A 13,766-nucleotide genomic window follows, 5' to 3' on the forward strand; every position below is an offset into this window, starting at 1 on the left:
TCAGTTAAATAAATAAGTTAGAGTTTCTACAATGTAGTCTCTTGTGATTAAGAAGTTACAATATGGTTCAAGCATTGAATAGGTTGAAGGAAGAGTGTAACCCAGATATACTATAACTTTCTAAGTTGGGGAAAGGAAACACATACTATGGGTAACACTTGAACAAATTCTACGACCAAACTGTGTCCCCAATCCACTATTAGCTATCTCAGTAAGTGAAGGATACAACAGAGCAACTTGAAAATATACAGTCTGAGTTGTCAATAAAGTTTCTTCTAGAGATAACTGCAATGCAAAGGCTTTATCACTGTCAACAGCTGGAAGAGCCAATAAATCTGTAGACCTTAACATAAAGTGCCCATGATAAGTGGTAAACCGGACCCCTGAAAAGTCAAAAAATAAAAACTCCATCAATATCCCAGTAACATAAGCTGCTGTCTTTCCGCAGGTACTAAAAGATCAAGATGTCCAGGCATTGAAAAACATGTATATTAACCATACACCTTTTCCACATCGGATGCGCATCACAGCCTCCCAAGCAGTCTCCCTCGTGAGATCCCGGGCCAAGTCATGCCTGAGCTTCTCTTTGTGAACATCCCCTTGAAAAGATGGATAATAATATACCTGGCCACCGGTATATTTTGCAAGAGTTCCTGAAACCCCCCCAAAAAAATGTTAAGGATAAGATCAGCACCATAAAGATTAAACTAGCCTGCTGCTAATATAATAAAAAATGGTAAAGGCTAGTGTTCTTGAATGGGTTAATTGCTTCCTAGCCACCAACCTCAGTAATTGGGTTGAGTAGGATAGCTTAACATAATTTTCTTGCTGTTTGGCTTTCTTCATAAAAGTTGCATTACCTTCCAAAATAATAATAATAATAATAATATTTTAAAAAATGTACCTAGTGAAGCTATATCCGAATACTTGTCACTGAAAACATATAAGTTCACCCCAATCTGGCATTTTGTAAGATCAGCAGCCATTTGCTTATAAAATGGTTCTTCTGGTAATCTCAACATATGTTCTTTATCCGTTCCATAAACACGAAGATCATCTCCACGTAACTTTAGGCGACCAATACCAAGAGACGGTAGAGTGGTCTGAAAGATCAGTAACTTTCCTCCAAGTCGACTCTGTAGACAGAGCAGCCGCAGTAGAGGGTAGGGTAATTCAACAACCAAATGGACACCAAAATGCATCAAGGAAACTTGGTGACGAAGTATTTAAATAACTCTCAGAAATGGTCAATAAGTAAAAATAATAATAATAATAATAGCTATAGAGAAACACACCATAACCATGAATGCCGCTTTAAGTGCAGGCCCGAAAGCAGATTCTATATTAACATTGTCCTGAAACATGGAAGGCAAGCTATCCAAAAATGTGTCCACCACACTTCTAGATTCAGACAAGTTGACTAGGAGATCATCTGGCAAAGGTACAAATATGTCATCCAGATCTGACACCACCATCATCTGAGGCTGAGTCAAAGATGACTGCAACAGACAAAAGCTATAAATTAATAATATGGTTGCTACATCTAAGCATATGTTTATCAATCAGCTTGGGTGAAATTGAGGTTGAGGTGCAATATTCCCATGTAATCAAGTAACAAACAACAATCTAAGTTCAGATGGTTCAGTATAAAGAATAACATGCCTTCATATTATAAAAATGTAGAGTGCTGTCAAAAGTTATGAATCCAATCTGTGTCCTAGGGAAGCCAGGCAGCTCATCCAAACAAGACTTGATGGTCTTGGCCACTATCTGTCAAAGAATATCAAAAGAAAACATAAACTGAAGTTATTCCAAACAAAACACAATTAGAACCAAAAACAACATTTTTCCAATTTTATAAAATAAAAAAATAAAAATAAATAAAAAAATAAAAAATAAAAAGCAGAAGAAGAAGAAGAAAGGGCATCACATGCTCACACTCTCCAACTAATTGTGAACAGGGAACAAAGGTTTGCCAAAAGTCCAGGTGTACATAAGGGTGGTCCAAAATCCAGACATGCCTTAAAAGTTTAAGATGATTACCTCAAGCATCCCACTTCTAACAGCAGATGACGATACATCAATGAGGAAGAAATATAGAGGCGGCATTGGAGGCCGCACCATATACTCAGTCGGAGCAACAAATTCTACACTACCCTTTGTAAGCTCAGGTCGTTGATCTGCATCACACCTTCTACCACTTGCATCCAAAAGGGAGAAATAATCACCAGGAACTGAAATGAAAGTTTAATTGGATTAGCACATGTATCTTGCAACAGAGGAATAAGGATATCAATCAAAGAAAACCAACCAGAATTTCAAGCAATGTTGCTCGCATTTTTAGCTCCAAAAATACTGCTAATTGTTCATTCAATTAAATCCATAAGATAAAACATATATGATAAAAGCTCTCTACCATGGTTTAAAATCACCCCAAACAATAGAACTCAGATGCATTTCAAGACATTTCAACTGAGTCGGAACATTTCAACCAACATGAATCACACATGATACTAAGGGATTTGAGGTTGTGAGATTCCTTTCAATAGTAAATCGCAAAAGAAGAAGAAGAAGAAGAAGAAGATTAGATTGAAGTGCGGATTAATGGATTGTAGCAGATATCAATGTCCTTCAGAATCTCAAGTTCAAGGTCATCTTTTCTTCTCTAGACCAACATTCTTTTCAAGTGAATCCATGACAGAATCAAAATCAAGTGATTTGGCACTTGCACATCTTCAACATAGACAGATGTCAGTAATAATATTTCACTATTTATTATAATAAAAAATTGTGTAAAAGAGGAATTAGTTAAGATTGTTGACCAAGAAGTGCCCCAAAATGACCATTTTTAATATCTTGGGTTAATGATTCATGGGAGAGCTTGAGAAGGATGTTACTCACAGAACCCAAGTTGGGTGGAAGAAGTGGAGACATGCCTCTGGTTTTATATGATCACCATTCACCACGTCCCAATCAAACTGAATGGGAAATTTTATATAATGCCTATAAGACCACCCATGCTTTATGGACATAATCTTGGGTGGTTGAAGAACAACGTGTTCATGGGATGTGCATAGCTGAAATGAGGGTGTTGAGATGGATGAGTGGCAAGATGAGGATAGAATTAGATATGAATGCATTAGAGGGAACTCTAGAGTAGCACCAATAGGTAATAAGATAGGGAAAGTAGACAGATGGTTTGGCCTTGTGCAATAGAGACAAAGAACTGCACACATTAGAAGGACTGAGTAGGGATCAAGTTGAAGGCTCTAAAAGGGAAAGGGGAAGGCCCAAAAGGATACAGGGGGGAGTGTTGAAGCCAGTGCCCTAAAAAGCCAATGTCAGCTCTAATCAATTAATCGTGTGGATGTGATTAAGGCGATCTCAACTGTAGATCATGATGACCATGAGTCCTTGGTAGACACCCTATTGATCCTCAGTGTATAGAGTTGCCTTGAATCTTCATTATGGGTTTGTTGAGGAGTGATTCCTCCATCGATCCATGGGAACTTGAGATTGGACACAACGGTCATTGACCTAGGAGAGTCATGGTCCATGGATCTCAGTACCCTGTTAGACATGACCATCACAGGTGCATGGAACACACTTGTGGACATCAGTTCATGAGATATACGGTCGTCTTGTGTGAGAGGACTAACTTGGGTCAGGATGGACAATCTCCACCACCAGGAACCGACTTGGTGTGGGTTTATGCCTTACCCTTATCTTGCACAAGAGTGTGAGTGTGCCACGAACAAATGATCCAAGTTTAGATCTTTAGTCACTTAATTGTTGGATCGAGATCAAGTCAACAACCTAGGAGCCCATTAGCCTGGATTGTGATCATGAGATCAGGACTTGATGCATGAAAGATGATTATTCCTTGGACCTGAGGACATGTAAGGGTCACAATCTTGATCGATCCACTTTGGCTCTTCATACGAGGTCCATGCAGGGGCCAATAAACTGGCTGTAGCTAAGTACTTTCATCAGGAGTTGTTGATTCTTGCACGGTCCAACAAGGGATCCACCGGTTTGTCTAAGAATATGTTTATGGCTTTGATCTGGATAAATCGAGGAATCATCAAGTGATTTTTCCGTTGGGCCCAACACTCTAATTGTTTTAATTGGTTTTTCAAAAGTTTATAACCGTTGAAGTTTTGTTTTAACCATTAAAACTGCTTTGATCACACTTGATGATAATTTGATGGTCCAAATCTAATGGTTCACGTGATTAGCATAAGATATGATCATTAGTGGATGGCCATGGCAGTGGAGGGATTAGATCATGAGTATATGTATAGTTGAGGCGGATCAACACACTTCCCTAGGTTACAAATTTGTGGGTAGGGTGAAGTATCATACTGGTATTCCCCTGAAACCCTAACTTCCTTCTTATTGATTTGATCATATCTCAAAGGAATTGATACGAGAAGCCCTAGACACCATTTTCCATTGGGCGTGTGAATTAGAGAAGGGAGAGAAAAGTATGTAGAGGGAGCAAAAGAGTTTTTCATCCTTTTTCGCATCTTCTCTATCTCTGTGTGGTCCATCCTTGTGGATGATTGTGGGATTCGTTGGCACCTAACAGAGGAAATTCCTTGGGCTATCTAGATATCTCAGGTATTGGGACAGATATGGGACAGACCTCTTGGGTTGGAGGACCATCATTGACATTGGATCAACGCATATTGTCAGATTCCAAGTATGATCTAATTTTCTCAAGTTAGTTATTTGATTCTAATATATATATAATTGTATTCGAAAAATCTTGGGATTAAGATTTCAATTTTGAATTCGAAGAAAATCGATTTTTTTTTTTTAAAAGGATAACTGGAAATATATTAAGAAGAGAAAAACGTACGAAAAGAAAGAAGGCCACTGCTGAGATAGCAAAGGACCTAGCAACCTAGAAATGAGAGATCATAACCATTGAGAATATTTACAAACCCTACCCATTCAAAAATTAGCGTTTTAGCTCTAAAGCTAACAGTTCGAGGCGAAGCGGAAATGTCGTTGAAGCATCTATCGTTTCTTTCTTCCCAGACTGCCCACAAATCGCAAGGATAGACAATCTCCAAAGACGAGTTCTTTGCTTGCCTATTTTCACTCCATGCCAGGCCATTAGAAAATTGCTTGAAGAATTAGGATTGCACCGATTGATTTTAAATCGATAGCAGAAATCTGCCCAAATGTAGGATACAAAGGGGCAGTGAATTAAGAGATGGTCCACAGATTCCTCGTCATTCATGCAACAGAGGCATATGTTCACGAGCTGCATGCGTCTTTTCTTCAAATTATCAACCATTAGAATTCTGTTTTTCCCCACCACTAGCCAAAACAAATGAATTTAGGGGGAGCCGAATATTTCCAAAGGAACGGCGTAGAAGGATATGATAGAAGGAGAGAGGAGGCGAGAAGGGTATAGAAAGATCTGACCATGAATTTGCTACTTTTATCGCTGGACCAAATGATCCTGTCAGAAGAAGATCTTTCTGGCGCTGCTTTAGAGATGAGTTCAAGGAGGTCCACATATTCTGGGCATTCCCAGTCATGTAGGTTTCTGGAGCATCTCACGTTCCAAACGCAATTAGAAGCGACGATAGAGAAGCACTCCGCCACTTTTACGTCAGGGAGAGGAGCCAACCGATAAATGTTTGCAAACCAAATTTTGAGGGGCACTTCTCCAAGCCACACATCTTCCCAGAAATGGATGGATTGGCCATTACCGAGATGGAAGCGAATATGCTTGAGAAGATCATCTTTCGAACGCAATATCCCTTTCCAAATATGGGAGGCCCTGTACTGTGATGAGTCTTTGGTCCACCAACCGCAAGGAGAACGATCGTATTTGCCTTTGATTATGGCATTCCAAAGGGATCCTTCTTCATTCCTGGGACGCCATATCCATTTACCAAGGAGGGCCCGATTCATGATTTTGAGATTTTTAACGCTCGCCCCTCCCTCCTGGAAGTGTTTATAGACTTCCTGCCAATCAAGAATATGAAACTTGTGTTGCTTACCCTTTCCACTCCACATGAAATCACGTCTCAGCTTGTCAATGGCTGTCATGACAGACGAAGGGCATCAGAAAAGGGACAAGAAGTAAATGGGCAGATTGGAGAGGGCTGCTTTGATGAGCATGAGACGACCTCCAATTGAGAGATATTGGCAGTTCCAACAAGCTAAGAGTTTCTAAAATTTGTCAATGATCTTATTCCACAAATGTTTCGGAGGTGGGCCAAGTCCAAGAGGAAGCCCCACAAAAAGCTGGAATGCAGCTAAGAGAGTTAGCAAAAGAGGCTGCTTCAACGTCTGAAATGTTAACTCCCAGAAGTTTCGATTTGGCCAAATTGATTCTAAGGCCAGACACAGCTTCAAAGCATCTAAGGGCTGTATGCAGATTGTCGATGTATGACTGGGCTGCCGGAGATATTATAAGGGTATCGTCAGCGAACTGGATGTGGGAAATGGCGGGGGAAACCCCAGGCATCTTGATTCCACCAAGAACTCCGGACGCCTGGCCTTTACTCAGCATTTGGGACAAAGCTTCGCCAATGAGGAGAAAAAGGAGAGGGGATAGGGGATCCGCCCAGCGGAGGCCTCTGGAGGAGCTGAAAAAACCGAAGGGAGAGCCATTAAGAAGATTGAGAAGTGGGCTGATTCGACGCAGGCACGGATCCAATTTCTCCATTTAGTACCAAACCCCATTCGGATTATCATATATTGAAGGAAGTCCCATTCCATGTGGTCATAAGCTTTCTCAATGTCCAATTTGCAAAAAAAACTGCCCTGTCACCAGATCTGTGGCACGAGTGGAGGATTTCGTTGGCTATGAGAGCACTAATCTGTCTTCCCCTGAAAGCGGATTGGTTGCTAGAGATGAGATTACCTATCACCTTGGACAGTCTTTGGGATAGCACCTTAGCTAGGATCTTATAGGGACCCCCAATTAAGCTGATGGGTCTAAATTCAAAGAAGCTCCCCGCACCTGCCACCTTTGGAATAAGGGCTATGAAAGAGGTGCCTAGCCCTTTTGAAAGAATCCCTTTGTTGTGGAACTCAGCAAAAAATTCCCTGATATCTGGACGAATGGAATCCCAGAAAGATTGAAAAAAGGCGATTGGGAATCCGTCAGGACCCGGCGATTTATCTTTGCCCAGCGAGTCGATGGCTAATTTGACTTCTTCTTCAGAAAAGGGGGCCTCCAAGAGAGTTGCTTCCGAGGGTTCTAATGAATTGAATTGAATGTCATCAAGGCCCGATCTGCTCCGGCCATCAGAGGTTAGGAGGGATTTAAAATAGTGAACGGCATGGTCGATTATCTCCTGTTTGTCGTCAGTGCGAACTCCATCCACCGAAATGCTATGAATAGCTTTGGCGCGATTACGCATATTGGCAATACTATGGAAGAACTTAGTGTTCTTATCACCTTCAGCGATCCATCTAACTCTGGATTTCACCTTCCAGGATATTTCATCTTGCAGCGATCTTACGGAAATGTTTTGAATGATCTGGATGCGTCTTCTTGGGCTTTAGGAGACAACACAAATTCCTCAGCTCCCGAGTCCAAACTTTGGAGCTCCGATAGAAGGGCAGCCATTTCCGAGTCCCTCTTTCCCAGTTCTTCTGTTTTCCACTTCTTCAGGATCTCCTTATGCATTCTGAGCTTACATAAAAGTTTATGGCCCGCAAAACCTTCGACCTAAAAAGAGGACCACCATTGCGAGACAAGCTGCTAGAAGTCTTTTAGGTTAATCCAGGAGGAATTAAACCTGAATGGTTTGGGTCCCCAACTCTCTTCTTCCAGAGTAAGCAGAATAGGACAGTGGTCAGATGTAATTCTAGGAAGGGCCAATTGAGAAGCTGCTGAAAAGGCCTCTATCCAGTCAATGGATAAAAGAAATCTGTCGAGTCTGGATTGAATTGGATTTTTGACGCCCGTTAGACCAGGTAAATCTCGCCCTAGATAAGGATAGATCAACCAATTCATGAGATTGGATCCAATCAGAGAATACTTCCATGGCTGAAGAAATCCTTCTCTTCCGAGAAAATCGAATTTTGTTGCACAATCCGATGAAATCATATCAGGTAGTAAGAAAAGACCTGATGACCTATGGTTTAATTGAGTATATGGTTTCTTCAAACGCTCAAGAGGTATTGGACAACGCGACCTACTCTCCCCGTTCCTTTTTGTGGAGATTGCTAAAGGGCTAAGAAGGATGATGATTACAGGCCAAGAGGAGGGTCTTTTTTGCAAGTTCAAGGTAGAAGATTGAGCCCCCCTGTCTACCACATCTAATTTACAGATGACACACTTCTCTTCTGCAAGGCTAAGGTGGGGCTACGGTTGACAATTTGACTATGATTATAAGGTGTTTTAAAGTGGTCTTAGAGCAAAAGGTAAATTTGGCAAAATGCGAGGTGCTTGAAGCTTACATGGAGAAAGAAGAAATAGGCCATGTGGCTAGGTCTTTCAAATACAAGGTGGCATTATTCCCCTCGACCAACCTAGGGCTTCCCCTCTGTGTTCGAAAGCACTGCTTGTAACACTCGCAGACAAAGTTGTAGAAGATTTGAGTGGAAATTGGCAGGATGGAAGGGGTGATATTTGTCTCTTGGAGGCCAGATTACCCTTATTAAAGCGGCGTTGTCAAATTTGCCACTTCACTTCATGTCACTTTTCAAATGCCCAAAATTGGTTTTAGTTTGATTGGAAAGGTTAAGATGTGATTTTTTTTTTTTTAAAAGGACACGGAAGAGAGAAAAAATTCCATCTTTTAGAGTGGGTTAAGGTGTGCAAATCCTACAACAAAGACGATGCCAACATAAGAGACTTGGAATTGATGAACTTGGCTCTCTTGGGAAAATGTTGATGGCACTTTGGCTCGAAGAAGGGGGGGCTCTTTAGAGGGAGGTCGTTGAAAGCAAATATGGGTGCCTTGAGGAGGGGTGGTGGGCAAGTGATGCAGGACATGAAAATAAAATATGATATGCGAGATTGCAGGCTTAAGATCACGTTAGTTCAGAAACAATTACACAAATTTCATATCCCACATGAAAGTCCCAACATTCAATTAAGGGGAATCTATGCGGGTCCAGGCCTACACATGATAGGGTTGGATCAATAAAAATTATAAACCAAACGATACTCAAAGATAACAAATAATCATCCACACATGCATAGTAATCAGTCCCTAATCCAAGGGATTCAGAAATTCCATTTCGGAAAACCCTAGGGTAAGAAAATGGGCATAAAATTGGAGATTTGAGTAATTTGGGGTTAGGTTTAGGGATTTTGGGTGGAAGCGGAGTGAAAGAGAGGAGAAACGAACCAGAGAAGTACCACACGCGTGGACAACAATAATGGCCCAGACGCACATGCGTATGATCCCGGCCGCACATATGTGGGGCCCACTATTCAGAAAAAGTCACCTTGGCCCTAGTCAGCCAGGGATGGACTCCAAAACCCCCAAATCTCAGCTCAATCCGATGTCTGGTTTGTACGTGGTGCTCCGCCGAAGTTTCAACCATCCTGTAAGGCCAGATTCTGAAATTTTGCTGTGGGGAGGAGAATTGCTGCAATAGATGATTAATTCAAAGTGTAGATAATGGGGTGAGATGAGAAAAAGAGATGGTAGAAGATGAGTACTAGAGATGGCGATGGATGGGGGCGAATCGAGATAAATGTAGTTTCGCACCACGGTAGTTAACCCTTTGATGAAAAGAGGGCTTCGCACCCAATTAGGCTTCACAACTCAGAGAGTAGGAAAACACAGAATTTTTATTAATCTTCAATGAATGAAAAAAGCTGCAAAGGATGCCTATTTATAAGAAAACCCTATACCCCAAAACTCGCGCCATGTGCGCAACCTATTACTTGGCGATGAAGGAAACCAAAATAAAAACTAATCAAATAAATCTAAAGCGTCCATGATGTTCTAAATAACATTAATAAGCAAAACCTAAAATATAAAATCAATCTGACTAGTGGGCCACGATCATGAGATCCCATGATGGGCTTTTATTGACTAATGGGCCCACTCTTTTGAATCAAAACTCCGTCTTCTAGCTAGGAGGCCCTCCCTGTACATTGTCATCGATCCAGATCGACGGTGAGGCCCTCCTTCTGACATACGAGCGTAGGGGGGTGGTGTGCGTGCACGTGTGGACGGCGTGCGCGTGATGTCCCTATCAATTATCCCCGGCTGTGAAGATTTCGCCAGTAGGGAAATAAAATTCCTGAACTGCTCCGAGATGTAAGGATCAAGTCTCTAAAACTCCTCCTCAACAAGCCACATATTGGTTGAAGCTGGACGTAACTTCCACTTGACCAGGTACTTCTGAAACCCGTCATCCAACGTTGAAACTATCTGATGGTCCAGGATATCCTCTATTTCCTCTCTAAGTGTGTGAAGGTTAGGTATGGGAGGCAGAGGCTGAGAAGAAATGTCAGGAAGAGTAAGTATGGAAGGTAGAGGCTGAGAAAATAGGTCAGGACGGGTAGGTATGAGAGGTAGAGGCTGAGAGAATGGGTCAGGACGGATAGGTATGGAACGTAGAGGCTGGGAAATGAGTCGGGAAGGGTAGGTATGGGAGGTAGAGACTAGGAAGAAAGGTCAAGAAGAATAGGTATGGGAGGTAGAGGTTGGGAAAATGGGTTGGGAAGGAGCCATGGTTTAAGCGATAAATATGGAGAATCATGATGGGTAGGTGAAGGGCCAGACAAAGTATGAGTGGTCTTTTGAAAAGTAATTAGATCCTCCACATCAAATGTAAAACTAATTCCCATGGAAGGTGAAAGATCTACCTCATACACATTGAAACCCTTCCGTTTTATAATTTTGAAGGGTCCAGCACTACGCGCGTGTAACTTACGAACGGCCCCTGGAGGGTACCGCTCTAGCCAGATGCGGACCATCATAGAGTTCCCAATATTGAATTCTTTGAAACATTTATGCTGGTTTGCAGAAAATTTGTAATGTTCATTACTAATAGTGATCTTCTGCCTGATTTCTTGATGCCATGAATGAATGTGATGCGCAAAAGACTCTGCAGGCTCTGACGCCCTATGGGACAGTGACATAGGGACAAGATCAATAGGTTTCCCAGGTTTATAAATAGTAACGACTTCATAAGGACCGAGACCTGTGGACCTATCGACAGAACTATTAAACGCAAACTCGGCTGCAGGTATTACGGTGTCCCATGTTCTGGTGTGCTCTATATCCCTCCTAGGGGGAGACTCATCCGGTAGATCATAAAGAAAGACATCACGCAACTCATCCATTACCGAAATGGCCTTAGTGGATAACTCTACACTAGCCTCTGGTGCACTCCCTCCAGCTACAAGGCCGTATATGTTGTACCCCTCAAAATAGTAGTCTTGATGTCTCTCATAGGGTCGATGCACGGGTGAACACCCATAATTGATTCCTTGACCAACTCCATTCATTGGACTATCCTCCAGGCCACCTGCCTGAGATTAGACATTTACTCCAATGGTGGGGTTTGTCCTGGAGATGGTCTTTAGTCAAGTAATGCGTACATCAAGCTGTTCCAAGCATTGGTCTATTTCCAAGCGCTTAATCAAAGACTCCAACTTCTGAGACGGCTTATTTAGTGACTCTTGCAATTGTTCCAAGTTTAGTGTAGGGTGTCAACCAAAATTCAGTAATATAGTTGTCAAAATATAAGAATTTTTTATTTTTTTTAAATTTAAGAAACAACCTAGTTTCTAAAAACGAAAAAGGAAAGTTTTTAAAACAAGTTAGGAAAGTTTCTAAAAAAAAGGAAAAAACAAATTAGGAAAGTTTCTAAAAAAAAAAAAAAAAACAACCTAGTTTCTAAAAACGAAAAAGGAAAATTTCTAAGAAAAACAAGTTAGGAGAGTTTCTAAAAAAACAAATTAGGAAAGTTTCTAAAGAAAAAAAAAACAAATTAGAAAAATTTCTTAAAAAACAACCTAGTTTCTAAGAAAAAGAAGAAGGAAAGTTTCTAAAAATAGAAAGTAAATTTCTAAAAAAGAAAAAGGAAAGTAAACTAGTTTCTAAAAAAGAAAAAGGAAAGGAAATTAGTTTCTAAAAACAGATTAAGAAAGTTTCTAAAAAAATAGTATCTAAAATACAGAAAAGGAAAGTTTCTAAACCTACAAATAGAAAGCTAAGTTAATTTCTATAATAATTCAAATAAGGGGATAACAGAAAATTTCAGCAGCTTACGTCAGGGTTTATGGACCTCTAAACAGCCATATATGATGAGAATTGATGTGTAATGGACATAAACGACCAAACCCTAAACATGTAATGAATTCCCCCACAAGAACCCTAGGCTTTGATACCAAATTTGATGCAGGACATGAAAATTAAATATGATATGCGAGATAAATATGATATGCGAGATTTCAGGCTTAAGATCACGTTTGCTTAGAAACAATTACACCAATTCCATATCCCGCACGAAAGTCCAAACATTCAATTAAGGGGAATCTATGCGGGTCCAAGCCTACACATGATAGGGCTGGATCAATAAAAATTATAAACCAAACGATACTCAAAGATAAGAAATAATCATCCACACATGTATAGTAATCAGTCCCTAATCTAAGGGATTCAGAAATTCCAATTCGGGGAACCCTAGGGTAAGAAAAGGGGCATAAAATTGGAGATTTGAGTAATTTAGGGCTAGGTTTAGGGATTTTGGGTGGAAGCGGAGTGAAAGAGAGGATAGAAACGAACTAGAAAAGTACCGCACGCGTGGACAACAACAATGGCCCAGACACACGTGCTTGTGATCCCAGCCGTACGTAGGTGGGGCCCACTATTCAGAAAAAGGCCACCTTGGCCCTTGTCAGCCAGGGATGGACTCCAAAACCCCCAAATCTCAGCTCGATCCAATGTCCGGTTTGTGCGTAGTGCTCCGCCAAAGTTTCATCCCTCCTGTACGGCCAGATTCTGAAATTCTGCTGTGGGGAGGAGAATTGCTGCAATAGATGATTAATTCGAAGTGTAGATGATGAGGTGAGATAAGAAAAAGAGATGGTAGAAGCAGTGTTCAAATTGTCGACGAAATGTCGATATTATCGGCGATAATATCGGTGTCGCTAGTCTAGCGATACCGAAACCCCAATTTTTCGTTTCTCTTCCTATTATCAGTGAAAAATCGGATATATTGTCGATAATTTTGGATTATCGCCGAGAATATCAACCGTAGCCACCAACCATGCAGCCAACAACCCATTTTTTCGATAAATAGGTAAAAATAAGGGGAAAAAAAATCAAAAAATCGCTTTGATTTCGCTGTTTTTGTAAATACGTGAGTGATAGCGTACCTGGTTAATCGAAACTCACAGCTCGGAAGAATGCCTCCTGTCGATCTTCGAACATTGCAAAGAAGTAAGAAAAACCTCAAAATCCCCTTTCCCTTTTCCATTTGAAGCTTGAAATTTCGGCGAAAAATCAGCGATTTTGGGAATTTCCTCGCAATTTGGGAATGATATAGGGTTTCGAAACCCTCCCTCAAAAACCCCCTTTCTTCCGCAAGAATCCTTCGCGAACGACGTTTCAGGGCTTTGTTCCTCTTTTTTTTCTGTTTTTTTTTTTTTTCTTTATTTCAGGCTCGATATGAGGACGCGGATTGGCTGGTGTACCTTACACCAGCTGTATACCTGTTGTATTGACGTCAGCAAGTTAAGTGGGTCTGATGATGAGGTATGTGTTATATCTAGACCGTTAATCCATTGGTGAGCTCGTCTTAAGGAGTTAGAA

General features: G+C 41.0%; 1 protein-coding gene across 3 annotated transcripts in view; it reads right to left on the reverse strand.

Moving 5' to 3' along the window:
• Positions 1-13,766, reverse strand: part of LOC131241130 (protein transport protein SEC24 A-like) — a 42,429-nt gene that overhangs the window by 5,685 nt on the left and 22,978 nt on the right. For all 3 annotated transcript variants that reach the window (XM_058239805.1, XM_058239803.1, XM_058239804.1), the window contains exons 5-10: positions 2,044-2,234; positions 1,663-1,770; positions 1,296-1,499; positions 905-1,136; positions 504-653; positions 227-383 (exon numbers count right to left, since the gene is read on the reverse strand). In XM_058239805.1, the coding sequence (XP_058095788.1) occupies positions 227-383; positions 504-653; positions 905-1,136; positions 1,296-1,499; positions 1,663-1,770; positions 2,044-2,234 (1,042 nt within the window). The remainder of the gene's footprint in view (positions 1-226; positions 384-503; positions 654-904; positions 1,137-1,295; positions 1,500-1,662; positions 1,771-2,043; positions 2,235-13,766) is intronic.

The sequence above is a fragment of the Magnolia sinica genome, chromosome 3 (genome assembly GCF_029962835.1).
Source record: "Magnolia sinica isolate HGM2019 chromosome 3, MsV1, whole genome shotgun sequence".
Lineage (NCBI taxonomy): Eukaryota > Viridiplantae > Streptophyta > Magnoliopsida > Magnoliales > Magnoliaceae > Magnolia > Magnolia sinica.